Below are 26,647 nucleotides of genomic sequence, written 5' to 3'. Positions count from 1 at the left end.
CACTTGCCTACCTCTGAACCAAGAAGGTCTTACCTCCACCAAAACTTTATTTATTGAGAGTAGGGTCAAGGGGTTTCCTATAGGAAAAAATGAAAGATTACCATCTATGTGGGGGAAAGAGGGATGGAAGTGACACATATAGCACAAGTGTCCTCCTAACGAAGGTCCAATCTCTGGCCATTTAATATGTTTCTTAATGGGGAACATGACAAATTATGCTAGAGCTTACTCATCATTCCCAACCTGTTTCATATGTGCATCAGACCACTGTCTTTTCTTTTTCTCACCCATATTAATCACCTGGTTACATACTATATTACAAAGGAGCTCATGCATTACTAAAGACCCACATGGAAAGTGGTTCAGACCTGTTACATGTGCCGGGTTAAGGACACATTGCAGAGGGCCATTCCTACAATGGGGTTCCGGAGGGAAGACCCAGCCCTCTCTGTTGCTCAGTGAAATTCAGTTATGGAGATTTGTTGGACTATAGTGGCTCATTGATCCCTATGCTGGGAAATTTTACTTCCCTTGACTCTAATCCCTTCAAGTTTCACAAATGCCAGGAATATATTGTACTGCATTTCTTGAGTGGTTATTTAGACAATGAAGAAAAGCCATGTTAGGAATGGTCAGAAATCCAGGGTTCTCTGTAGTTCCACTTGTGCCAGGTGCCATCTAAAAGGACTTGGGTTCTTTAGCACAAGTACCCATATTTCTACCAGGAGTGTATGAGTCCCAACATGGTATATAATACTTGGTCTGAAACATACACACCAGACCCTAACCAGTTGGCTCACTGGATAGAGCATTAGCCTACCGACTGCAGGGTACCAGGTTCAATTTCAGTCAAGGGCATGTACCTTGATTGCGCGCATATCCCCAGTAGGGGGTGTGTAGGAGGCAGCTAATCAAAGTTTCTCTCTCTTAGATGTTTCGAACTCTCTATTCCTCCCTCTTCCTCTCTGTAAAAAAATCAAAGTATATTAAAAAAAAAAAAAGACATACAACAGGTGAAGACATATGTGTGTGATTATCTGATATTATCCTCTTCAACAAATCTTCTAAACCTGTCTATGGTTTGCAGAACAGTGATCTGCAAAATTGTTGCATGGGTCTCCTTCATTTCATGGAAATGAAATATTAGCCAGTTGCATATAGTGAGCCTATGTCTTCACCAAGAAGGCCAGGGTTTTTAGGAATCATACTAGATATATATATTAAAGGTTTATTTTGTGCCTGGAAATGTGTTCTCCACTTCACATACAGCCTCTATTTAATCCTCTTAACCTCCCTTGGCTGTGGAAGTGCCCTTATGTTTCCCATTGGTGACTGAGAAAAAGGGAGCTTGGAGCAGCTGGAACCTTGCTCAGTCACATGCCTGATAAGGGGCAGGACCACTGTGCTCCCCTCTTCTAATGAAGACAGGTGGATACTTTTTCTGAGGCTGAGGGGGCATTTGGTGCTCTGGACCATGGGATTTTTTTTTTTTTTAATTTTCTTTAACAGTGGTTGAAATAACAGGAGGTTTAGCCATGACATTTTGGTCAGGGGCTGTGGTAGGTGGGGGTGCCTCCCCTGTACTGGCTATATGATCTCATCTATCTTGTCATTTGATGTGTTATTTAACATGTTAGAGCCCATTTTCCTATATGCATAATGGGCAAGGACTTGATCTTCCAGAGGCAGAAGGTGATAAACTGGCAGGGAGTCCTTAGGGAAGAATGTCCAATAATGGAGGTTGAATTACTGAATAAAGGGACATTTTGAAGCGACCAAAGGAAGTACTTCCATCAAAAACACAGTTTAGACTTAGCATTAGGCTACCCAAGAAATTGTGAAGGTACCCCTTTAGCAGCTGGAATCTAGGCTTCATGAATTTCTGGAGTGCCTGGTGGCTCTGTGATGGCTCTTACTAAAATGGGACTTGGGCCATTAGCACAGGTAACAATGGTCCAAGAATGTCTGAGTCCCCCATCACCCCATTCTCAGACTCAGGCAACAGCTCCCTGCCCTCATCCTGTTCCTTCCATTCAGCTGGCCTGGCTCTCCTGAGCACAGAGCTGCCCTGCATACACAGACTTTCAGTAACAGGATCCAACTGAGAGTCTGCTATCGCTTACAGCAGCTTCTGAGAGAACCACTGCCCCTCCCCTTCATCTGGAGTGGGTCTGATGTCACAGCACTCACCGTGAACACTGTTAATTGGAAACCTGCGGGCAGGGTGGGAAGGCTGGGAGCTGGGCTTGTCAGGGCCCTGCCCCTTGGAGGTAAGGTGGCCTTCCCGGATGTGGGGGTGGGCAATCTCCAGAGATGTCTTGGGGTTCCAGAATTGCAGTCAAAATGAAGAAGGCAAGAGGATAGGGGACCACCTGACCCTGCTGGGCCCCACAGAAGCTCTCAGTCTGGTCTCTCTCCATTAGATGTCACTGGGACCAGGTTGGACCTATCTGGTTCCACCTGGACAGAGATTTTTCTCCATCACGTCCTATGTGCCCTCAGTCTCCACAGTAGCCCATGTTCAAAATGGTAACTTGTGGTTTCAGAGTCTTAGAATCTTACCAATTAAACCCAAAGGTGGCCAATTTAGAGAGAAAGGCAAACAAGAAAAGACTACATACATATATTTTCCCCAGTCTGACGTTAGCCACATCTTACTGTGCAGGGGTCGCTTCTCCTAGGCCTGCAGTAGAGGGCAGACTTTCCCACATTATAAGCGCCCACCAGCCAACACTGAAGACCAGAGACAGGAGTGTCCAGACCAGGAACATCCGGTTGATAAAAGGGTGTGCTTGGAGGTGACTAATGCCAGTGATTGAGGAGGGAAATCCTGAAACCTCATGCCCACTTCTTCAGAGAAATGCCCGAATGGCTTTAGATCTGGCAGCGATTCCCAACACCCACATCCAGGCTGGGGGAGGCAGCGTGCTGAGCTTGGGACTGCCGGGGCCACTGGGGTTGCAGGAAGGAGTTTCTGTGTGTCTGCACAATGTGACTAGGATGTTGAACCCAACTGTGGAGATCGGTGCTTTGGTAGCCTAGCCAAGAGTGTGGAGTACACTGAGATAGGCGGTAGAGTGGAGAAGCATAAAACAGAAGGATGACACTAGGTGTTTGGTACCATATGTAAGACGCCCTTTCCTGTGTTTTAAACAGGTGGTTTTAGAGCTTTGCTGTGGAGGAAAGACTCCCTCCCATCTCACAACAAGCCCTCTGAGGAGGGGACACTCTGATTTGCACCTAGTGATTTAGAGCCATGAGGTTCACTAGGTAAATTCCTATCAAGCAAAGAGTGGACTTGTATATTCTCCCAGCTCAGAGCCAATGTTCATAGACGTCTGGCCTCAACTTTCCTGCCATTCAAGCTTCTAGGCCTGGTACCCAGCTGGGCCTGTCATTGACATCCCTCCTTTCATGGTCCCCATCCTCAGAACAGGACTCTGGAGGATAAAAGTTGCACAGCTGCCGAAACCGGTTTGGCTCAGTGGATAGACTGAGGTCTGCGGACTGAAAGGTCCCAGGTTCGATTCTGGTCAAGGGCACGTACCTTGGTTGTGGGCACATCCCCAGTAGGTGGTGTGTAAGAGGCAGCTGGTTGATGCTTCTCTCTCATTAATGCTTCTAGCTCTTTATCCCTCTCACTTCCTCTCTGTATAAAAAAAAATCAATAAAATATATTTAAAAAAAAAAAAAAGTTGCCCACCTGGTCATCTCATGGAAGTGTTTTCTCTTTTTGTCTCTTCCCCTTGCTAGTACGAAGAAGGGAAAAAGCGAAGGAAACCTAATTACAGTAGCGTGGACCTCTCCGAGGTCGAGTGGGAAGACAGAGACGATGTGGTAAGTGATTTGTTATCAAGCCTGATGAGGAGGGAGCTCCACTGTAGCCACTTCTGAACCTGGAGGCTACCCCAGAAGCCAGCAAGAGGCCTACCAGGGGGGCCACCTGGCCACCAGAGGGCCGCGGAGACAATGGGCCCTTGTACTGAGTTTGGAGTTTATAACTCTCCCGCTGGTCAGACTGGTGCCGACAGGCCAGCCACCAGCCTGCTTTGCACAATCTGCAACCTGGTGGGCTCTGGTCCCTTCTGCAGCTGATGAATCCATAGGCCTCTTCAGTGCACTTGGTGGGACCATCCCTGTCAGGGAGCCTGTGTGGGGGACTCTGTCCTGGGCAAAGTCAGGGTCAGAGTTCACCTGTCAGGATTTCATGTTTCTGCTTGGTGGGCCACCCCCTTTCCTAGGCAGGATCAGCCTTTCCTCCTTCGCAGGCCATTGCAAAAGCCACATGCCCATTTCCCATACCGATTCAGATGCTGGTACTGCATCCAGAACTTCCCTGGGCCCACAGCTTAGCCCTGCCAGCCTTTGTGATACGTCCTCATTAAGTCAGACTTGTTAGACATGGCTTCCTCATGTGAATGCAGGCGGATGCTCCTTATTTAAATCATAGCTACCTGGTGTTTCTGTCCACATTCTTGCCCTTCACCTTCTTCCCATTGTTGCCTATTGCCTCTCTGCCAAGGCCATGTTCTTCTGCCCGCATCCTCCCCGGTTTGTCAGGGTCCTCTCTTAAGTGTCACCATTGGGCTGGCATTGTCCCCATCCCTCACTCTGTCTTGCTCTCCAGAGGGCTGTTGGGGGAGCCATTGAAGTCCGCAGGCTGGGTTCTCATGTTTCCAGAAATGTGGCCGGCCTGGTAGTTCTCTCGCTGTAGCTTTCTTCTCCTGTTCTCACTCCCTGGACACCTCATCCAGCATAAATCACTGATTTTCTTTCTTGCTTACAAAATGCCAAAACCATTTCTGTTTCATAATGTAACCTATTTTCTTCTACATCTGTACCAAGTCTTTGTAAACCCAGGTTCAGACAAAATGATTTTGTTGTTTGATAAGAAGTGACTTCCTCATCTGTTCTCTTTAGCACACACACAAGGGGTCAGTGGCCTGATGGAGTTTTACATTTTCTCATCCTTACACTTTGTCATCAGGATTCATGTCAGGTTCTTTGGATTGTGCTGCACCTAATGTATACGTTGTTTCTTTTCAACCTGTGATCCCAAGAATCAGACTAGCCCCGTCCTGAGGAGCGCAGCCTGGGTTCAGATATCTGCTGCTTGCTGGCTGCTGGCCCCGAGGTCAGCAATGATCCTGTCTGCACCTCAACTTTGTTTCTTGTTCTTCAGTTTCGTCCCATTAAATGAGTCTAGTGATAATAGTAACTACCTCAGAGAGCTGTTTTGAATAGTAAATGTGTTGATATGTTGAACCATATAAATGAAAGTGCCCAAGTGTGGGCATGAGGAGCACTATGAGCGGCAGCCACTGTTATTGTCATCATCATCAGTCCTCAGGAGACCTTCTCAGCAGCCATTGTCCTGTGGACTTACAGTGGCTAAACTGTCTCAGGAATCTCCAAACGTGCCTCCCATTGTTTCCTTTCTCCTCCACCTTCACTTCATCTGTCCATTGTGCCTTCACTGGACCTTCAAGTTTTCTTTCCTAGAAGGTGTGAACTTAACAACATGCTTCCCCATCCCTTCCTCATTCCCACTTTAATGAAGGTGGAGGTGGACTTAATGATGCTGGTTCTTCCTCCAGAGCCCCATGTCCAGGAAGCATCATTCTCCTGGGTCTGTGACTTGAGGAAATTTATTACATGGCTTACCCTAGTCATCACCTGTGTCCCAGTTAGTTTTCAGTGAGGTGCTATTTCCTTTTACTAAGGATGGTTTGGACTATGCCTTTCTTTCCTTGCCTCATCCTCCTTTGTCACGGGAGCTGCAGAATGTCAGATTCCCATCCCTGTGCGTGTCCTTCACCTTTATCCAACTCACAACTGGGTCTGATAGTCCACCCAAAGAGTTCCTGCATCCCCTGAAAGTCCAGTCTCTTGCTCTGCACAGATGGGTCTTCGGTTGTCTCTTTGGTTTGGGTCTCTTGTCTTGTCTTGTCACCTTGTGAGACAGTACATTTGAAATGTGAGTTTCTTCACTGTCAACATGCTCAAGTGGAAAAGTCCAAGTCGCCATTTCTCTCCCAGAAAATTGCACTCCACTGATTGGAGAATTCTGGAATCTGCACCAAGCATCTTTGTGAAATCTAACCAAGGTCCCATATGCCCGTGTGCCTACCATCGGTGTTTGCATGAAGTAGCAAAAGGCGGGCTTTAGGTTAAGACCAGGCAATCAGAAGCCATTTAGGAAGAAGCAGCACGAGGCTGCCTGGCTGCAGAGAACTTCTTGGAAGAGGCAGCCTCCTTCTCTGGGCAACTAGGCTTTTGTTGAATGTAATGACCACGTTTATAACACAGATCCTATGTACTTCCAAAAAAGGTGTGAGCCACATATACTATTTATTATTTATTTATTTACATGTACTATTTAAACACATGCAACATAAGACTGAATAACATTAAAAAAAAATTAAGATCAGAAATCATTTACAGGAGAGAGTGAGACTTCTGGCTCCAGGGTGAGCCAGGCACCATGTCAACGATACGATGAGTGGGACCGCTCTGGTGGGCACGGTGAGCCAAGAAGTGAGCATGACACATGCAGACCTCAGACTGAATCCCGGTGCTGATCACCTCTTAGAATGAAGTGGTATCTTTAAATCCCCAGAGATTCTGAAAGAATCTTGTCTTATTCTTATTATTTTTTACTCATTCCCAGTCTTTCCATCATGAGCAGGATTATTTCTATTAACAGAAAAAAGCTGATATCAGTAGGAACTCCACAGACTGAATTCTCCCTACAGGCCGGTGCTGTGCTAAGTGCTGTGTGCGGACCAACTTGTTTATTCCCCATGACAATCCTGAGACGTTGATGTGATTGCTGTCCTCGTTTTACAGCTAAAGAAACAGGCAGAGCTGCTGTAATGGCCCAAGAGCACTGAGTGTGGATTCCATGCCAGGCATCTGGCCCCAATGCTCTTGACCATGTTATTATGACTTAGAAGGAGCCCCTGAATCCAAGAGTCCATAGAGACATCCTGTATCAGTGCCTTATGTGTGTCATCTTTCCCTAAGGGGTGCAGAAAAGATGGGGTGTGCCTGGTGCATAGCTGCTGAACAAATGCTGCGGTGGCGGTGGGAGTATGGCCCCATCTGGTTCTGCTGGTGGTGTGAGTCCAGCTGAAACCCCTTGTGTTGCAGTGTAAGCCCTACCTCTCCCCCACCCCCAAACTAATTTCTTACTTGGCATAATGCTGATGGAAAGATTCCTCTGATACCTTTCTTTCCAAAGCCCTAGTGACCTCTTCTCTGAGGCCTTTGGCTGTTTAGTTTGTTCTTTACACTCATTCCTGTACCTCTTCAGCTCATGGTTGAGCCTTGGGCTTCCAAACCAGCACAGCATGCCTGAGAGCCCAGGCTGAAGCAGGAGAGAGAGGATTGTGTCGTACACGTGCTCTGTGCCTGAGTCTGTTTTCACCTCCCGGTTGAAGGCTGGCTCAGGAATAGCAGACCGGTTTAACCACTGTCTTCCTTCCCCTTGAAGCTGTTGCCTTGGCCAGGCTCACTCCCATTGGGGCCAGAAGCTTTTGCCTCCTCTGCATCCTCAAAGGTCAGACTCCTGTTCTGATGCAGATGATGAACCTCCAATTAGGAGAATGAGTTCTCTTTCTAGAATTAAACACAAAACTTGAGGTGATCAGGACTCTGGGGGGAGCTTCCTTAATGAGCTCTGACACCAGAGGAAAGCTGTAGGCTCCCTGTAGAACTGGAAATGTGGCCACCAGTCATTGTTAGTCAAGTGGGTGCTGAGTGGTCAGCAAAGTTGCCTCAGCTTCGGGGTGCAGGTGAAAGAGACAGACCTGGGGTTCCGGAAGCACGTCTGATTTGGATAAGGCCGGGCCAGGGAAGGGGGTGGTTCCAGATTCTTGTTTTCAGCCTGCAGAGGTATGTCCTGTATCCTATGGACCATGCTGGGATGAGTGCTGTTCTAATGCCCACTGCATGGACTCACTAGCAAATGCTGGCTCTCGGATAGGGAAACATAAAGTATATTATCATTGATGTTTTACTTTGCCTTTCTTTGTATGTCAAGTTGAACATTTGCACATGTGACTTTTTAAAATATATTTTTACTGATTTAAGAGAGGAAGGAAAGGAAGAGAGAGATAGAACATCAGTAGTGAGAGAGAATCATTGGTAGGCTGCCTCCCACTGAAGATCGAGCCTGCAACCCAAGCATGTGCCCTGACCAGGTTGATGCCTAACCATTGAGCCATGTTGGCAGTGCTGCACAAATGACTTTTTAATGGCTACATAACTCTCTGAGAGGAGCACACCCCAACTCCTTTAGAGGCTTCCCTCACCATGCCATCTTCATTGCTTTAGTTGCTCCTGCTGTAATCTAGATGGTGGTGGGTCCAGGGAAATCAGACACTCAGGGCAGCACTGCTGACCATGCCCTTCCTGCTGGGTGAGGACTGATAGCACTGTCACTCCCCTCCTCTTTCGCCTCCTCTCTGGGTACCACCTTGGAACTCAGACCCTGGGGCTCGTGTACCCCTGACTTACCATAGCACTGGGGTGTCAGTCCCCTTCTGCAGCCTCAATCCCCCAGGCTGGAAAAGTGACATTGCTGTGCTCCAGCCGCACAGGGCTGTACTGTCACTGTTCCGCCTATTGAAAAGCACCAGCCCCCTCCGTCCTCTGGCAGTGAAGACGGAAAACCAGCTTCCCGCCAGCCCCAGGCCGCAGGGCCTCAGCCTGTGGGAGAGCCTGCTGGGACCAGCCCTCAGCTTACTGCGTGGTCAATGTGTAAAACATTTCCTTTGATTAAAAAATAAATAAAAAAAGGCCAGAAATAGCAGTAAATTATTTTTCTATTAATACTACACAACTTTTCTATTAATGCTTTAAATTTGTCCAAATGCTTTCTCTCCTGATTTGAAAAGCAGAAGTAACAGCGTGGGTTCAGGGGGCAGGGAGCCTGTGTGGCCGTGGGTGAGTGTCGTAATGCCGTGCCTCGGTTTCCCCACCTGGAAAGCAGGGAGAATAATGACCCCTTAAGAGATGATTCTGAGTCTCTTAAAACCTGCGCCTTGCACATACTAAGAGCTCAGTGTCTGCCATATCACCCAAGCCTCCTAAGCCTGCTACATGGTTTAGACAGCACCTGGCAGGACCCCTGGGGGTCTGGAGGTCCTCACTTATGAACACTTCCGGCGGGATGAATGAAGCCAGGAACCAGAGTCACAGCGAGGTCACAGGACAGTAGTGTGTGTCATGGTAAAGCCTGGCACGTGAGCTGTGACGTCCTGCGTTACTTCTTTTTCCCGTGGCTGGCTCTTTTCAGATGGTGCCAACCTGGAGGTGGCTATGAACAGCAGTTCTCAACCTGAGGAATGAGGGGTTGGTCACCAAACTCCTTAGGTTGTTCCTGAGCAGCAGGGAGCAGCAATGGGGGATCTGTAAGGCCAGGAGACAGCAGGCTGCGTCAGGGAAGCTGTAGTTCCCACATGGCTCACCACCAAGAAAGGCTGAAAACACTGGTTTACAGCACGGGCATCAGTGCCAAGTACTCTGATTCATGATGCGATGGAGAGGGGTCTGACGGTAAAGGAAGTGAGGGGGTGATCAGGAAGATGCTGCTGATGTCAATGGAGGGCAACCAACGTTGACTGAATGCCAATGGGGTACCAAGCGCTCTCGTCAATATTAACTCCTTTAACCCTCCCTAAACCTCTGTGAGATGGGTGCTGTCGCTAATTCCATTTTGAATAAAGGAAACTGAGGCACAGGGGGATAGTTGATGGGTATAGGATCACAAAGCCTGTTCCAGGGTCCATCCCTTTGCTACTGTGCTATCCTGCCCCACAGGGCAGTGTTCAGCAAGTATAACCTGCTTTCATTTGTATTGAACAAAAGGGGAAGACCAGACTAATCGTCTAAGCATTTGCCTCCAGAAAGTGTCCGTGACCCTAACCCAGGATCCTCCAGGCCCCTGCCCACCGCTCTGTGCTACAGGGAGGTGGGGTGGGGAGGCAGGAGGGTGGGGAGCATGGAGGGTGGGGACGCTTATCTAATCTCTGTCTTGCCTGGGGAATGTGAGAGGGGAAGGTCCCAAATGGCTTTAGGCAGGCACCAGAAAGAGGAAAAATGAAAACCACGTTAAAGATAAATGGAGCCGTTCTTAAAAGTTAGAAAGTAGACTTAACGAGGACCAGCTCTCCCCATCCAAAACCGCAAAAGTTAAAATGGGAAAATATTTCCAGAAATGCCCATTATGTGTTGTTCAAAAATATCTAGAGTAATATATATATATATATATATATATATATATATATATATATATATTCATATATATGTTTTATTTTATGCATGCCTCCAGATAAAAATTATGCTTTTGCCCAGTCTCACAGAGGATGGGAATGCATGAACCCGGTTCTAGACGCCCCGAATCAAACTGAGGTTGCCTGCAAGCATTGCAGTTTTCTCTCGTCTAGATCTTATTCAGGCTTCTCGACGAAGAAAAGTGGGGCAAGGATGCAAAAAGCAAACCAGAAAGAAAACCCAGCACAGGGCAGGGAAGGAGCCTTTCCTGACAGGCCGTGGCACGTCAACATCTGCTCCTGTTCCACTAAACAGCCTTCCCTGTCGTCTCCCATTGGTGCCCGTGACAGCACATCTTTCATCACTGTGTCTGCTGTCCTTCTCTGAACTCACGGAAGGGCCACACGTAATTAGGAGAGGTCAGCCGGGGGCGGGGGAGGGAGCCAGGCTCCCTGCTCCGAGGGGACCTCCAGAAATCAGATAGAAGGTCGCCCGGCTTCCTGCCTGTCAGTGTCAGCGAAGCCATTAATTGGCCCTGATTTGTCCAAGAGCATTTGGTGATGATTCATGCTATGAAAAGCTAATCCCTGGCTTCCAAGCGGTTGGCGTCTCGTATGTATGTGTATGTGTGTGTGTGTGTGTGTGTTTGAAACTACTGTGTAGGAAAACACCTTTCACGCACATTTTGCAAAGTTATTTCTCCATGACAAACTGATGCCCCTTTTAGGGGAATGGAACTTATCCCCGGAGATATCCTTGCTCCTTGAGGGTATTGGGGGTTTGTCCTTGGACTCCTCAACATTGCATAGGCTTTTCTGCCGGTGTTGCCTGAGGTTTACCCCAGCACCCCACATGGAAGTTAAGAGTCCTTTATTTATTTATTGCCGTTAGCCTCTCTCCTCTGGACCAACAGCCATTGGGTGTTGACTCTGCAGAGGCCCTGTTTCCGAGGTCTGAGTGCCACATGCAGACTCACCAGGGAAGCAGCCACAATGTGGCAGGAAGCAGCCCAGATCCATCTTGCCTCTGCTCTGCACCGGCCTCCCTTGTGCCGCCGAGCTGGAGGGTGCGAGGTGTCCCCAGGACCTGGTAACCCAGGGAAGCACTAACACTGTTTCTTTTTATCGTTTTAGTTGCGAAATGCCATGGTGAATCGAAAGACAGGGAAGTTCTCCATGGAGGTGAAGAAGACAGTGGACAAAGGGGTACATTTTTTCTCAAACATTCTTGCCGCTTAATTTAAAACAAACCGCTGTGAAAAATTAGCTTTTGAAAGCCTCTATCTGGAATAAATATCTTTCGCCGAGATCATTTTTCTCTTGTCTTTACTTATCTCAAACAAGATTCATGTAGTACTGTTAACCTGATCACAGTGTGTCCATTTATTTTTATTTATTTCTGAAAACGTCACCCCGCAGACTAACCATGTTTTCTTTTCTCTACGTCCTTTTTTTTTTTTTTTCAATCTAGAAACGGGTTTTGGTGATGACAAATGACTACTATTATACAGACATCAAGGGTACTCCTTTCAGGTAGAGCTGACCATAATACATGGACATTCCATCAGACCCATCAGTTGTGTTTGTACAAAACCTGCTGGCACTCTCAGAGCTCATCATCTGAAGATAACCAGGCACCCTGCCCAAAGGCTGGAGCGAGTGAGGAAGGGCCTCTGCCAGGCTGCTTTGGTTTTTGGTTTCCAGGAGGGGGGAGATGGTTCAGGCTCACGCAGGGCCACTCACTCGAGTGTCTTGGCTTTTGCATCTCATTATCCAGCCAATAACCTTTGGGGGTCCCAGCTAAGCGGGGAGAGACAAGTTCCGAGGGGTACCAGGGTCTTTAACCATCTGACGAGCTGCCTAGTGAGTTTCATTCCACCTTTTATTTCCATGACCCAAAATTTAAAAAAAAAAAAAAAAAAAAAAAAGAATCCTTCAAACCTGGAGGTAACATACCCATCACCACATGCTGTACTTCCATTTTAATTTCTCTGAACTGTCCTTCTGTGCTTGTCCACCTTTGAACCCTGTGATTTCTCTTTGTAACAGTCCTGGGAAATGGCTTTGCCTCCTGCCTGCTTCCAGATGCGTACGTGGCATTCTGACGTCAAAAGTGATTTCAGTGGGGCTGCTTCCTGTTCCCGAATGGTTGTCTTGCAGGGCTAAGGAGAGAAAGAATTTACTGGCTTTAGATTAATCTGAAAACTAAGTGATGGATTGCTGTCACATAAGGCCAGGCAGTTATCATGAGTAGGTTCCATTGGAACCAGAGCAGCCTAGGGAACACTAGGCTCCTAAGGGTGTTTGCCAAATGAGGAGACGATGTTTTCAAAGCATGGTCTCTTACGACAAATGCAGAAAGTAACTTACATCAGGCCCATAAGGATGTGATAATGCTGTTAGGCTAGTGAGAGAGTGGAGCAAAGAAGCCCACTGGACAGTCCTTGTGGCTAAACTCAAGTGGTGGTAGAAGTTTTCCTTTTTGCCCTTGGGAAGGAGTTAATTTGCCCTAGTCCCAAACTCTAAGGTCTAGAGAGGCCTGCCTCTGGCTGAACGCAAGGGTGCGTAAGGTGGTAGTGAAGAGCAGGGCCAGTGACCCTTTTGAGGGTGTCCAAGAAAAGGGCTTGCGAGGGGGCTGTGCAGCTTGCCACACCTCTTTGTAAACACGCGAGAGCCGCCAATTGCTGCGGGCACTTCCAATCAAAAGATGTACTTTGAAGCAGCTTATTGAACCTAAGAAAAACCAACACCAACTATAATCAGTGGGGTTTTGAAAATAAACTGTTGGAAAAATTGTTTACAGAACATGAAATGGCAATATGAAAATGGAAAATAAGAAGTTAGCCCACAAGTCTATTCCAGTCGATGCCATGGGTCTCAAGGTCTGCTTTGTTTCTCTGCACAGCCTAGGTGTGGCGCTCTCCAGGGGCCATGGGAAGTATTTCTTCCGAGGAAATGTAACCATCGAAGAAGGTAAGATGCCGTGGTGCACAGTCTTGTCCTTACTGTGGGAAGGAAGCCCGGGCGCCTGCTGTGGGTTCACTGAAGGACTTGGGCATCTGTCCAACACTCTGGCCAATCCGTGGAGATTTGACTCAACCAATTGCCACTTGGTGTCACCTGCTTCACCTGCTTTCCTACACTGATTTTGAATGGTGGGAACCCCAACCAGTGGGGCCTTCCTTGAGACTTTATTTATATTCTACTTCAATCCACAGAGTGGTGGAGGCCACGCATAGGAATCACGCTCTAACTATATGCTTCTCACCCATAAAAATCAGTCCCAAGAAAAATATAAATTAGTGTAAAAACTCAAGCCAAGGAAAAAAATGAAAACAAAAATATGCAAGCCTTGGTCTCCTACACATTTGAGCCACAAATGTCACTTGTGTTTCATGGCAGCCTGGGTCCAAAAGGTTCAAAGGGAACTGTGCTTATTTCAATGATTTCCACAGGTCAGAAGGCCTAAGTGGCCCCTACAGATTCCCAGGTCCTCTGGTCTTCAGAAAGCACTGTAGACTCCTAGTAATGGGTAGCAGTTGTTATAGCTCTTTAAGACTAAAATAGTTGTCACACCCTTACTGTCCTTTTCATCTCCCCACAATCTGATAGTTCAGAGAAGTTACCTTTCAGATTCAGCAGCTCACAGGGAGAGGTGGGCTGGCCTCTGAAGGACTTCACTCCCAAAGTGGTGGCCTTGAGTGCAGCGCTTTCCCATCCTGGGTGTTCAGCTTCGCATCTCCACTCAGAAGGAGTTGGGTTGCCAAACCAGTGCTCTGTGTGGGTGTCCCCAGGGGGTATGGCCAAGGGCAGAAGGTCTGTTTCAAATCGGGTTTTAATTAAAGCTGGTTACAAATAAATGAGAAGAATTTCCAGCAGCTGGACCACCTTGTGGCTCAGATGTAGCTGAGAGTGAAGCATGAGATTGGTTGTCCCTGAGATGCTAGTTATAGACAGTCTTCTGGTTTACTGCTGATTCTCCGTGCTGTGTTTCACAGGTACTGGTTTTTATCTCCCAAACAATCATGTCATCTCAAGGAATAGGAAGGAGAGGGAAGAGAAGTCATAGTGGCTTGGTCAGAACTCAGAGCGTGCCCACAGAGCGTGCCCAATCTTCCCAGAGACATGCAAGAGAAAACGGGCAACTTTGTGATGTGGACAAAATACTCAATAGGATGTATTCTCCAAAATTATTATTATTTTTTTAATTTTAGAATTTTCTGACTCAATGAGCCATGTGTAGCTCTGTGGATATCACTACCTATGAAGCCAGAAAATACATATTTAAGCCATCTGAAGTCAAGCTGAGGAAATTGCTCATGGTCAGAAAAATTGGAGAGATTATGAGTAGATTATTGGCTTCTCCTGGATCCATTACCTTAGTCAAATCCTCAATACATGGTCTGCAATTTGTTTTGCAAGATCTTTTGGATGATTTTTTTAGTCACTATCTTTTCCCTGTATGTCCCACAGCTGTTAAGCTGAGAGTCAGGTAGAGATATTTTCAGAACTAACTGTAACCACCATGCAAGGAATTGGTTTGAACCCTCAGCAAGGGGGAAAGTGTCTGGTTATCCACAAAAATGAGGTCAGATCTTCCTCTCTCTGTTGGTCCTCTGTGAATAAAAGGGCTTGCAGTCCTGCCACCTGTGCTGAGTCACAGAGCCTGAGAAATCTGCTTCCTTTCGGGCTAACTAGGAGAGGCTCTTGTCATTACTAAGGGCCAAGGCATGATTGGTATGCTGTTTCCTTCTCAGAGAAGGAAGAACCCTGGGAGGACAACCTCACTTCTGTAGGATCCTCCATAAGGAATGCTTCCCCAGATAATGTAGGCATGTTTAATGTGTTTTGCAAATATTACAAAGATGGTGAACACATAAACTTTGCTCCAAATGTAAGGAGTCACTACTGAGGTTGAAGTCATGGACTGTAGTACTACCTGCTGAAATTGCTCCTCTTATGAATCTCCTTGACACCTTCTCTACATCTTTAATATCTACTGTACATAATGATTGTTCAGTAAATTAGAGACTATCTCATTGTCAACAATAGCAATCACAAGTAGGTGTAATTATGTCAGGAGGACCAAAATAAGAGGTGGGAGATTTTAAAAACTGTTCAATTTATTTGGTGCCCTAGAAACTCCAAGAGGAAGCAGTAAATAAAAAAGATCTTTCTTTCAGGGTTTCATGTATAGGTCCTATGAAATATAGCCAGAGTGGGCTTTGTGGATCAAAGCTGATGAGAAGAGAAACTAGAAAGAAATAGATAGAATTGGCATCATTAACCCCATATTCCAGGAAGGCAAGATCCCACATAAGGTCCTTCGCACTCATAATTTCTTCTGCCAGGAGCACTCTCTCTAGGTATCTACCTGGCTTTCCCTCATCTCCTTCAGGATTTTGCTTAAAAGTCATTTTCTCAGTGAAGACTTCCCTGACAGTCCATGGCTGTAACTGAAACTTTCTCAACTCTTACTAGCTCTTGTTTCTCCCTACCCTTGTTACATTATCTCTTTTTCTTCATAGACCTCACCACTAACTAATACTCTATGTATTTTAATTTTATTTACTTATCTCTTTCCTGCCACTGGAAGGTAAATATCAGGAGAAAAGTGATTTTTGTTTTGTTCACTGCTATATTCTTAGGGCCTGGAATAGCACTTCACTAGTGAACATATGAAATGAAGGGAAGAATTGTCCTCCTGACAATGTGTTGCTTTTTATTCACCCTTACTATCCCATTTAATCATCTCCTGGAGTCTGTTAGGCATGTTCACCTGTGTCTTCTGGCTGATAAAACTCAGAGTTGAAGTGATATTCCCAAGATCATTCAACCAGTAGGTGCTGGAGCCAGGATTTGGTCACTTGGATAATAAACAATGATATTCTATCAAATGTATCCCCTACTTCCTGAAAATCAAGCAGGGGTGTGTGTTGATCAGTCTAGTATTTTTCTGTATTTTACACATTTGTATTTGAAGAGAAAATTTGAATCCTTTGTGCAGTGAGACAGTGCTGGTCATTTGAGAAAGTCTAACATTTTAAAACAGGCTATTGGCACCATTGGAGTCCCTGAGGTCATCACTCAGAAGTATGGCCACAACTGATGACGCACTGAAATCAAGTCTCATGAACACACAAGGAAAGAGACTGATTTCAGAGTTGGGATGTTCTGGACCATTCTGTGAAAATTCTCAAGTTCTCTGTTAGCCCCTGCTCTCTTAGTTACCTTTCCAGACCGATGACTCATTTTTACTTAGGATTCTGTAACAACAAGCCATGTTTGCTGGTCAGTTGAGTATTGGCAATTTCATATCATTCAACTTGTAATTTCACCCTAACAACCACCCATCAGTTAGGGACTGTTATCATTATTCCTGCTTTGCACATGAAGAGAGAACATTTGGAAAAGTAAGGTAACCTGCTAAAGTGACACAGGAGTTAAGTGGCCCGGCTCAGTCCCCAGCTCAGGCTGCATCGGGATCCAAAGGCAGTGTTTCCACCATCACGCTAAGCTCCTCTCCCACGACTCACTGGTGCATCATTTTTCTGCAAGGAGTTGAGGCTTTCCTGGGATACACAGCTGTGGAAGGTGGTGGCTGAGAGAGGAATAAGTTTTCCTAGAAAATAACTTGTTTCCTTTGATGAGAGTCCCTTTTCTGAGGCAGATATCTTTGGGGTTGATGTCTACCCTTAATCACCCCAAGGCCCCACCCAAGGACATTTGAAGCACATGAGAGGATGAGGAGGGTCAGTGCCCCACATAGATGGCATTTAGTCATTAACGTCTTCTCCTTGACCTCCAGGCCTGCATGACTTAGAACACCCCGATGTGTCCTTGGCAGATGAATGGTAAGAATTAAAATCCTTCATCAGTACTGGTATTTGGTGCCTGCTTTGTTCTCAAGTGTTCTATATTCTCGTGCTCAGTTCTCCTGTTTTAAAGGCAAAGGACTGTGATGCTGTGACTATTTACACGCTCTTGTCTGGGCCATGTCATGTTTGTAGGTCCTACTGCAACACGGATCTGCACCCAGAGCACCGCCATCTGTCTCAGTTAGAAGCGATTAAGCTCTACCTCAAAGGCAAAGAACCTCTGCTCCAATGTGAGTGTGCTTCCAAACTCGGTGTGTGCATGTGGTGGTGGTGGTGAGGAGTGAACGCAAAACCATCGGTCGCTTCAGTTTTCCAGGGGAACTTTGCTTTGGCAGAGACTATCAGTCACATTAAATCCAGCCAAATGTCTGCTTCCTGCAGGAACAAGAGGAGTGTGAGTTATGGAGAGTCATGCAGAATTCCCAATCCCAGATTAACCCTTTACACCGGATTTATCCCCATACCAAACCATTTAGTCAAATACCTGAACAAGAGGAAAATGGTACAACTGGAAAGGGTTTTGTATATATCTGCTCATCCAGCTCTTTTATTTTATAAATGGTAAAGCAGGGTTGGAAATAGGACTTGTCTTATTCAAGGTCATAATCTAGGTCTCCTGATTCTCTCCAGCGAGGGATTGCCACACTGACATGCCGTCTCTTGTCAGGGTATGCGCTGCTCCTCTCCTCCCACCAGGTGCCCTCAAAGGGAGCTCAGTGAGTCAGAAATGGCAGCCAACTCGTGAAGAGGGAGGGGCAGGGAGAGTAGCAGCAGGCCTGGCGCTCACCAAGTGCAAGATCAGATCTTTTTTTTTTAATTTCTTTATTGATTAAGTTATTACATATGTGTCTTTATCCCCGACATTATGCCCTCACCCCCCTGTTGTCTGTATCCAATGGTTAGGCCTATAGGCATGCATACAAGTCCCTTGGTTGATCTCTCCCTCTTACTCCCACCCTCCCCTACCTTCCCTCTGAGATTTGACCATCTGATCGATGTTTCTTGAACTCTTAGTTGCAGTGGCTACAGTCTGGGCACAGGGAGACTCGTCCAGGTTGAGCATGGCACCCTGCCCTGACCCTTAACAGATATCACTTATGCAGTGATGTGAAATGTCCCTTACATGTGTTGTCTTATAGAATAAGCACAGCAGCCCTGGGAAGTGTAAGGAGATTGTCCAGATCCTAAACCACATCTTCATGGAATGGGTTAACTTTTCTGGGTAGGCTCTGATAGAGAACGGGTCAGATGGACATCCTAGGAGCACCCCCCCTTTTTTTTTTTTACTTTAACTTTTTTGCAGGACATATTTTAAAAAGTATATAAATTAGATTTTAATACCATTTACATTACAAGTCAATATTTTGCCATACTTTCTTTCTGCACATTTTTAAGGAATAAATCATAACAGATAATGTTGAAGCCCGAGTACCCCTGTCCTGTCCTATTTCTTTCCCAGAGAGAATTTCCATCCTGTATTGTTCATCTTTCCCATACATTTTACGCCATAACTATATACAGGGTGGGGCAGGCGTAGGTTTACAGTTGTTTGAGTGGAAAATAATGCAATAACTAATAAATAATTATATGAAAATAAATTGTTTCAAAGAACTCCAAAATATGAAATATTATTTTCTATGTTAAAATATGCAAAACTGTGTACACACTTGAACAGCTGATAGCTCAATTTTGAAAATGAAATTCATTTTAATTAACACTGGCTTTGTAACTATTCAAAGTTTCCGAATACATTTTTAGGACACCCTATATATTTTTCCATGTTTCTTTTCTTTAAAATTTATGTAGATGGTATACTATACATATTATATATTGTGTAATATTATATGCATTATTCCACAACTTGTGTTGTCACTCATTGTGATTTTGAGATGCATTTGTGTTGCTTATTTAGCTCCTATTCATTTGTTTGAATTACTATATAATATTCCACTGCATGATAATTTTTTAGTTTATCTGTTTTGTTTGTTTGTTTTTCTATCCATCTTTGGTGATGGATTATTTACTTATTTTTACTTTTGAATTTTAAAAAATTTTATTGTTGAAAATATTATATATGTCCCATTCCCTTTCCCCACATTGACCCCTTCTAGCCAGACCATACCCCAAGCTCCACCTTGTTCTCCCCCCAGCCTACATGAGACTCACCTGCTTTATGTGATAATGAGTCGTCCCTGTTGTGAGGTGATTGGAGGGCTCTAGGATGCCTCTGCTGGACTTGGGATATCCCTCTGATTCCTTAGTCCTTTCCCTGGAACTCTGCCGAGAGTCCCTTTGCATAGGGACTTATCTCCCCCTCTAAAATGAAGTGGGGAGAGCGGGTTAATGAAAAGAATCACAAAACAGAGTCCCAGGAGTTAGGAGGTTATCATATCCCTCTCCCTTCTTGCAACTGACTGAAATCAGGGCCATGAAGACCCACAGGCTTTGACAGGGGACAGAAATGGGATGAAAAGAATAAACTCTCCAAGGACTGCTGGCTTCTGGTCTCCACACCCCATGGTTCGTCTGGGGTCTATGAACTATTGTACTAGGTGGGGCGGGGGGTGAGGGAGATGGAGAAAGAATACAGAACACAGAAGTGTGAGATTCCCAAGACTCTCCATTTACTATTGTCTCACCCAAACACTTAGGGGGCTTCTGGATCTCTGGCAAGTCAGGGGTCAGACTGTTTCATAGTTTCTGCTGATAGGAGGTTAGTAATATATAAAGCAGCACACTGTGTGAGAAAGTGACCTGCAGATACTGCAAAATGAGCTGCTGGGTGCTTCTTGAACTCCAGTTTGGGACCCGACCAGAGACATCTTCTCAGGCCTGCCCCTCCCAACAGGTGATAAAGAACTGATCCAGGAGGTCCTTTTCGATGCTGTGGTGAGCGCTCCCATTGAAGCCTATTGGACCAGCCTTGCCCTCAACAAATCTGAGTAAGTGGTTGCACGTGTCCCCCTTTCATGGCCATTTCCCCACAAACAGTCCGAAATATGGTTATAGTTTAAGAACTAAACTGTTTGAGAAGCTTGGTGTTAAAGTTCTTTAATTTTCCCCAAAGCTCCAAACCACAAGAGCTAGAGCAGATTAGCGGCTGGGGCTTGGATGGCAAGCTACTGGGTTTGACATGTAATTTGTTTGAGTTTGAACATTACATGAAATTCAGTATGCGGAGGTAGGGTGACACTTCCGAGGGGGCGGGGGGCAGAAGGAGCATTGTGCTTCCTGCCCTGCTGTGGCTGCCTCTGCTTTGCAGGCTGGGGAGTTGGGATTCAGGCCAGGTTTGCTGGTGAGCGGGACAGGAAGTAGGACTTTGCTTCATTAGGGTGTCAGATGTAACCCTGTGGCTCTACTCCCGAAGTGCAGGATGTCGGGGGACGGGAGCCAGCAAGGGGAATTGTTGTCAAAGACTATGGTGAGAACTGCCTCAGCAGTTTATTTTTATTATTATTAATTATTATTATTATTATTATTATTGCTACTATTTTAAGTAGGTGTTTAAAGATTAAAAATAATAAGGAAATAATTTCTTTTTCTGATATCTTCACATCATACTTTATTCAGTTCTCTCTCCTTTTCTGCTCTTCCTTTTTTTTTTCTCCTTTTCTTTTGTGTTTCCTTCTATATATCCTCTTCTAGCTTGTTCATTATTCATTCTGTTCTCATTTCCAGTCATTCATTCATTCATTCATCAAATATTGATGACTATATTATATGTCAGGGATGAGGCCAGGTGCTGGTAAATGGTGGTTACTCCATTAAACACGATCCTTGCCATCATGATACCTGTGGTATATAGTGTGCTATATCATGAAGAATTGTGATAACCGTTGAAGAAAAAATAAATTGTAACAAGACCTAGAGTAGAGATAGAAGACAGGAAAGGCTTCTCTGAGCAGGCACTAGCTTGCTTGGGGAGCATTCAAGGGAATTAGACCAGCATGTGCAAAGGCTCTGAGGTAAGAAAGCACTTGATGCATTGAGGGATTTAAAAAAGGTGAACAGAAGGTCAGTTGGAACACACCTCCAGATGAGTTTGCAGAGGGTCAGGTAGTTCAGGACCTTGGGAGTCAAGTTAAAGGTTTTGGATTATTATCCTCAGAGTATTGGAAAATCATTGAAGGGTTTTCATAAGGGCATGATGAGATTTGTATTTTTAAAGATCCCTTTACTGCTGTGTGGAGAATGGATGGTAATGGAGTAAGAACAATAGAGGCTCCACAGCATTCCCAGGGATTTGCCACTCAGATTGGGCAGTGGCAGCAGGCACAGGAAGAAGGTGTCCAGGTGGCATGCTTCAGAAGTAAGGCCCCCAGCACTTGGGGGCTGGCGGGGGGCGGGCAGCTGAACTGTCAAGAATCATTTTCAGTTGTATGACATGAATAGCTTAGTGCCTCTTCCTAGGACAGGAAACAACACAGAGCAGGTTTGGGACTAGATTGACCAGAGTTCATTTCTAGACATTTTAAGATTGCACTGACTAAAAGTCTCCTAAGTGGAGATGTGAGGTAGCTTATTTTTTACATGAGCCTGAAGGCCAAAGAAAGATGGCCATTCTCGTTAGATTTGGGGTGTTTTTGGAATGATTACCTACATGGGTTGTTCCCGGAAACATTGGGAGAGCGTCACAGCCCTTCCTGGGATTGCATCCTCTAGTGCAGTGGTTCTCAACCTTTCTAATGCCCTTTAATACAGCTCCTCACGTTGCGGTGACCCCCAACGATAACATTATTTTCGTTGCTACTTTATAACTATAATTTTCTACTGTTAATGAATCGTAATGTAAATATCTGTATTTTCCGATGGTCTTAGGCGACCCTGCTAGTGGTTCTCAACCTGTGGATTGCTAGCAGGGTCAACCTAAGACCATTGGAAAACACAGATATTTACATTACGATTCATAACAGTAGCAAAATTACAATTATGAAGTAGCAACAAAAATAATGTTACCGTTGGGGGTCACCACAATGCGAGGAGCTGTATTAAAGGGCTGCGGCAGTAGAAAGGTTGAGAACCACTGCTCTAGTGGATATGGAAATGTTTCTTTAGGCTTCCCTGAAACTCAGAATCCTGTGCAGAGACTGCTGATTCACTCCTCACACATGCTAAAGATTTCCAAAATGGTAGTTTGCTTTGCAGTCCACATCTGTAACTGATCGGGCAGCCTGGCTCTCCAATTCCATATTGGCTACGAGCAGAAACAAGTGCATTGTGTTGCTTTTTATTCACCCTAAAACACTTAAAAGTAGTATTGACCACTTTGGCTACCATCGAAGATCAAGTAACCAAATGATCATATACTGCAGATGACATGGATAAAGCTTCCAATCCAATTGTTACTAGCATCTAGGGCAGGGATATAAAATCAATAATCAGTGTTCTCCTTTTACTTTTATTGAAAATAAATGTATGCCTTGGCTGAGAAAACCATTTGTGTGTTTTTTCAAAAGGAGTATGCATTGCAAATACCCTCAAGAACTTGTTCAAACATAAAAATAAACTTGAAAGTTGAAAAATAAATGTTCAGTGACTTTTCACATGACTTCTCTTGCTAAGGCCATTCTTCCGGGTCCTATGAATGGCATCCGCAGGGCTATTTGAAGAGGCCATTTCTTTACTCATCTCTCTGGTGCTGGAGGTGAGGATAAGGCCCCTGCTCTGGTAAAAGTCACAAGGTGAGCCGAAACCGGTTTGGCTCAATGGATAGAGCGTCGGCTTGGGAACTGAAGGGACACGGGGTTCGATTCCTGTCAAGGACATGTACCTTGGTTGCGGGCATATCCCCAGTAGGGGTGTGCAAGAGGCAGCTGATCGATGACTCTCTCTCATCGATGTTTCTAACTCTCTATCTCTCTCCCTTCCTCTCTGTACAAAATCAATCAAATATATTAAAAAAAAAAAAAAGTCACAAGTTGGTGCCCCCAGATGGTGTTGAATTCAAGTCCTAGACATCTGCGGGATGCTGCAGTTTTGGTTCAGTGCCTCACTTGCTTATTTTTGCTAATGACAGATCCCACCAATGGTCTCAGGACCAAAAAGAGACTTTGTAACGTCAATGCAGAAAGCTCGCTTTCAGGACTTGCTTCCTCTCCTTAGAGCTGCTCCCATTCTGAGCCTGCTATCTCTAACCTTGCACCCAGGAACTTGAGGAAAAGGTGTGCTTATTTAGCTTTGGGGATGCATTTTCTCATGATGTGTTTGTTGTCATGGAGTTCTTAGATTTCTTGCAAGAATTAGGATGAAAACGTTTATTTTATACAAGTGATTAGAGTTTGCATCCTGTGCTGGTATGTGCGTTTCTATAATTTCTTTTTCCAATTTCAGGTTGCGAAAGTACTAATTCATAAAAGGGTCCATGAGTCTTAAAATGCAAAAGTGGTTATCTGTTTACCATCCGGAAGGACCCCTGATCCCTGCTGCTCTGTTTCAGGAATTCTGACAAGGGCGTGGAGGTCGCCTTCCTTGGCACTCGCACTGGCCTCTCACGGATCAACCTGTTTGTTGGGGCTGAGCAGCTCACCAATCAGTAAGTTGGAGGGGTTCCTCTGTGGGGCCCAGAGAGATAGAGACACTGAGGCAGGAAGTTAAAAGGGAAGCTTATTTAATGTCCTGATCCCACCACTAGTTGAAGTGACATTCAGGCCAACCCAGGCCTATTGATACTTTGCCTCTGTTCCACCACGGGGGCCCCAGTATGTGTGTTCACCTGCCTGTTGGCCCTTTCATAACCCTTTGTTCCTCAGGCTTCTTGGCTTCTGTCCACCATCCTGGCACCCTCTCCCACCCTGGTGAGTCAATTAGGAACTCTGGACGTGGTGTGGCTGCTGGGGGGCAGCCAGAGGGAGGACCGCTCTTCCCTGACAAGTGGGTTCAGGGAGCTCAACTGTTCCGCACACAGCTCTGCAGAAGAATTCCTGTCTGTCCCTGTCTGTCAGAAAATCAGTACCCATTTGTTTGTGTGCATTTTGGGAGACCTTTGTAAGTCTGCTCTGAGCCCCACGCCAGGAATAGGCAGGCTGGTGCCACTTGGTTGGACCATGTTTCCTTGTGCTTCCAAAGACACCGAGATGGACAGTGTGTAGGGCTTGCTGAACCCAGGACCCAGGTTCCCTAAACATCACTGCTTTGTCCTGTGTCTCCAGAGAGCCATGGCCCTTAACTCTTCAAAGTGGTGTTTGTCCAGAGCTGGAGTGGACCTGGGATGGTATTCCTGAGGCCATTAATAAGTTTTCTCCATTTCTTTTCTCTGAAGCAAGAGATCTTATTAAGCCAGAGACAAATGGAGCCTGTGATTCAGAAAGTTTGCAATGTGCATGTGTGGGAGTTCAGAGGTTCCCAGAGAACCTCACACCACCAATGACCTTATGAAACCAAGTCTGCTGTGTGGCAGGTCCATCAATCTGTAGATGTTTTGTGAATCTGCTTCTCATTCTTGTTCAAGAACTCTCATCCTCAGCATCTCAAGTTTGTCACTTGGGAAGTTGACTATAGTTGTTACTTGACTTTTTCCAAATCCTCTTTCACCCTTTACCCTTGACAGTATTTTTGCAGCAGGCAAGTTCCTAGAAAGAAATGAGTGTCCAGATGTATATACCCCTTTAGGACCCAGAGAGACAAAGGGGGAAATAGGGAAGAATGTATAATGCTCAGAGAGAAAGACTGATGTTTGTTTTGAGATGAAAATAAACAAGAAAATAACAACCACCAAATGTGGCACCTTGCCAGTCTGTTACCTCTGCTGTCACGACAGTTGAAAGATGACCACACGAGCTCAGGACTGCTGGGATGAGCAGCTGGCTGTCTCATCATTCCCTTCACTCTGTGCATCTGAGAAATGGGGGTAATGATCTCCCTGAGTTATTGTGAGGGCAAAAAAAAAAAAAAAGATAGATTAAAGCCCTACCTTGGGAAGCTAGAAATGCCTACAATTATGAGTTCTGTTCTCAGTGGCCAATGCTGTTCTTTTCCAACAATGGCTGTTGGGATGCACCCATGGCCAGCTTCTCCTTGCTGAGTGGGCATGCTCTTCCTCCTTTCCATTTCAAGGGACTTTCTGCAAGCTGGAGACAAGGAGAACATCTTTAATGCAGACCATTTCCCTCTCTGGTACCGAAGAGCTGCCGAGCAGATTCCGGGGAGCTTCGTCTACTCCATCCCCTTCAGCACAGGTGAATGTCCTCGCGGGAGGCCTGGGCATTGCCTGCAGAGTATGGGGGATCGGCCTGCATGCTGAGCAGAGGCAAGGTCAGCCTTGGGAGCCAACGCTGTCAGCCTAGTGCTAAAGCAGTGACCTGTTCTATATGTGCAACAGCCCCAAATAAAATAAAATAAAATAAAATAAAATAAAATAAAATAAAATAAAAAATGAAGGCTTTTTTTCCCCCTTAACCAGGTTTCAAAAGCAGAGTTGTTATTTTGTACCATGTGGAATTTGGATGCCAACTGTCCAATAGATTTTGTTTAATACAGTCATGGCTCTATTTGGAGAGGTTTGAGCAGGCAGAGCATCCTTTGTCAAAACCTTTAGCAAAGCCGAAGCCAGTTTGGCTCAGTGGATAGAGCTACGGTCTGTGGACTGAAAGGTCCCAGGTTTGATTCCGGTCAAGGGCATGTATCTTGGTTGCGGGCACATCCCCAATAGGGAGTGTGCAAGAGGCAGCTGGTCAATGTTTCTCTCTCATCGACATTTCTAACTCTCTATCTCTCTCCCTTTCTCGTTTAAAAATCAATAAAATATATTTAAAAAACAAACAAACAAAAAACACCTTTAGCAAGTCACATCCCTCTGGAGGCCCATGTTCCCCAGGAGAAGGGCCCTGATGTAAGTGGACATGCAGGAGTAAGGATGCACAGCCTCAACTCTCCTGACAGAGGCTGCAGTGGCCATTGCTGGGCCCGTAGCCAATGATTTCTCCAGTCCTAGGATTTAATCATGCAATAAAAAATAAAAATAAAAAAAAGATAAGGTCACCAAAAAGGATTGCACACTGTCTTATTTCAACCAGCTCAGAAGCAAGCCAATCTAGAAATCTCTCTAATTGTCCTTGGCATGTTCTTGTCTCAAGCATGCAGTAGTGTGAGTGTGCGGCTCTGTGCATCATAGAAAAGTCAGAGATGAATGTGAGCCAGCTCCTTGAACTTGGACGTTTCTGGACATTCAGTCAGTACTTATGTTTTATATCAGGGCCTCTGTATGAACCTCATGCGAGGGTGCCTAAGTGAGCCCCAGTGGAGGCTCTGTAATGCTTAGTGTCAAAATCCCTCATTTCCACGAATGAAAACACCTCAGAAAAAGTTCTCTGGAAGCCTGCATAAGACATGCTGACAGGAGTTGTCTAATAATTAGTTGAATGGATTCAGTAAAAATAGGGTCCCTCATTAATGAAGATATTTAAGAAAAGGTGAAATTTTGTTATAGAAACTCCCCTGCTGTGCAACAAAGACTATCTATTAGGTTCCGTTTGAACTGAGATTCTTGGAGTCTGG

General features: G+C 45.4%; 1 protein-coding gene across 3 annotated transcripts in view; it reads left to right on the top strand.

Moving 5' to 3' along the window:
• The window catches only part of CACNA2D3 (calcium voltage-gated channel auxiliary subunit alpha2delta 3), a 773,665-nt gene that overhangs the window by 588,970 nt on the left and 158,048 nt on the right, over positions 1-26,647 (top strand). For all 3 annotated transcript variants that reach the window (XR_004986777.2, XM_036430835.2, XM_036430833.2), the window contains 9 exons: positions 3,754-3,837; positions 11,412-11,483; positions 11,749-11,810; positions 13,183-13,250; positions 17,086-17,131; positions 17,288-17,385; positions 20,004-20,097; positions 23,592-23,687; positions 25,208-25,329. Coding sequence is in view for 2 of the 3 variants with exons in the window: in XM_036430835.2 (XP_036286728.1) it covers positions 3,754-3,837; positions 11,412-11,483; positions 11,749-11,810; positions 13,183-13,250; positions 17,086-17,131; positions 17,288-17,385; positions 20,004-20,097; positions 23,592-23,687; positions 25,208-25,329 (742 nt within the window). In the remaining variant the exon portion in view is untranslated. The remainder of the gene's footprint in view (positions 1-3,753; positions 3,838-11,411; positions 11,484-11,748; positions 11,811-13,182; positions 13,251-17,085; positions 17,132-17,287; positions 17,386-20,003; positions 20,098-23,591; positions 23,688-25,207; positions 25,330-26,647) is intronic.

This window comes from Pipistrellus kuhlii, unplaced genomic scaffold, assembly GCF_014108245.1.
Source record: "Pipistrellus kuhlii isolate mPipKuh1 unplaced genomic scaffold, mPipKuh1.p scaffold_m20_p_11, whole genome shotgun sequence".
In the NCBI taxonomy this organism is placed as follows: domain Eukaryota; kingdom Metazoa; phylum Chordata; class Mammalia; order Chiroptera; family Vespertilionidae; genus Pipistrellus; species Pipistrellus kuhlii.
This window is presented reverse-complemented; position numbering and strand designations above follow the sequence as displayed.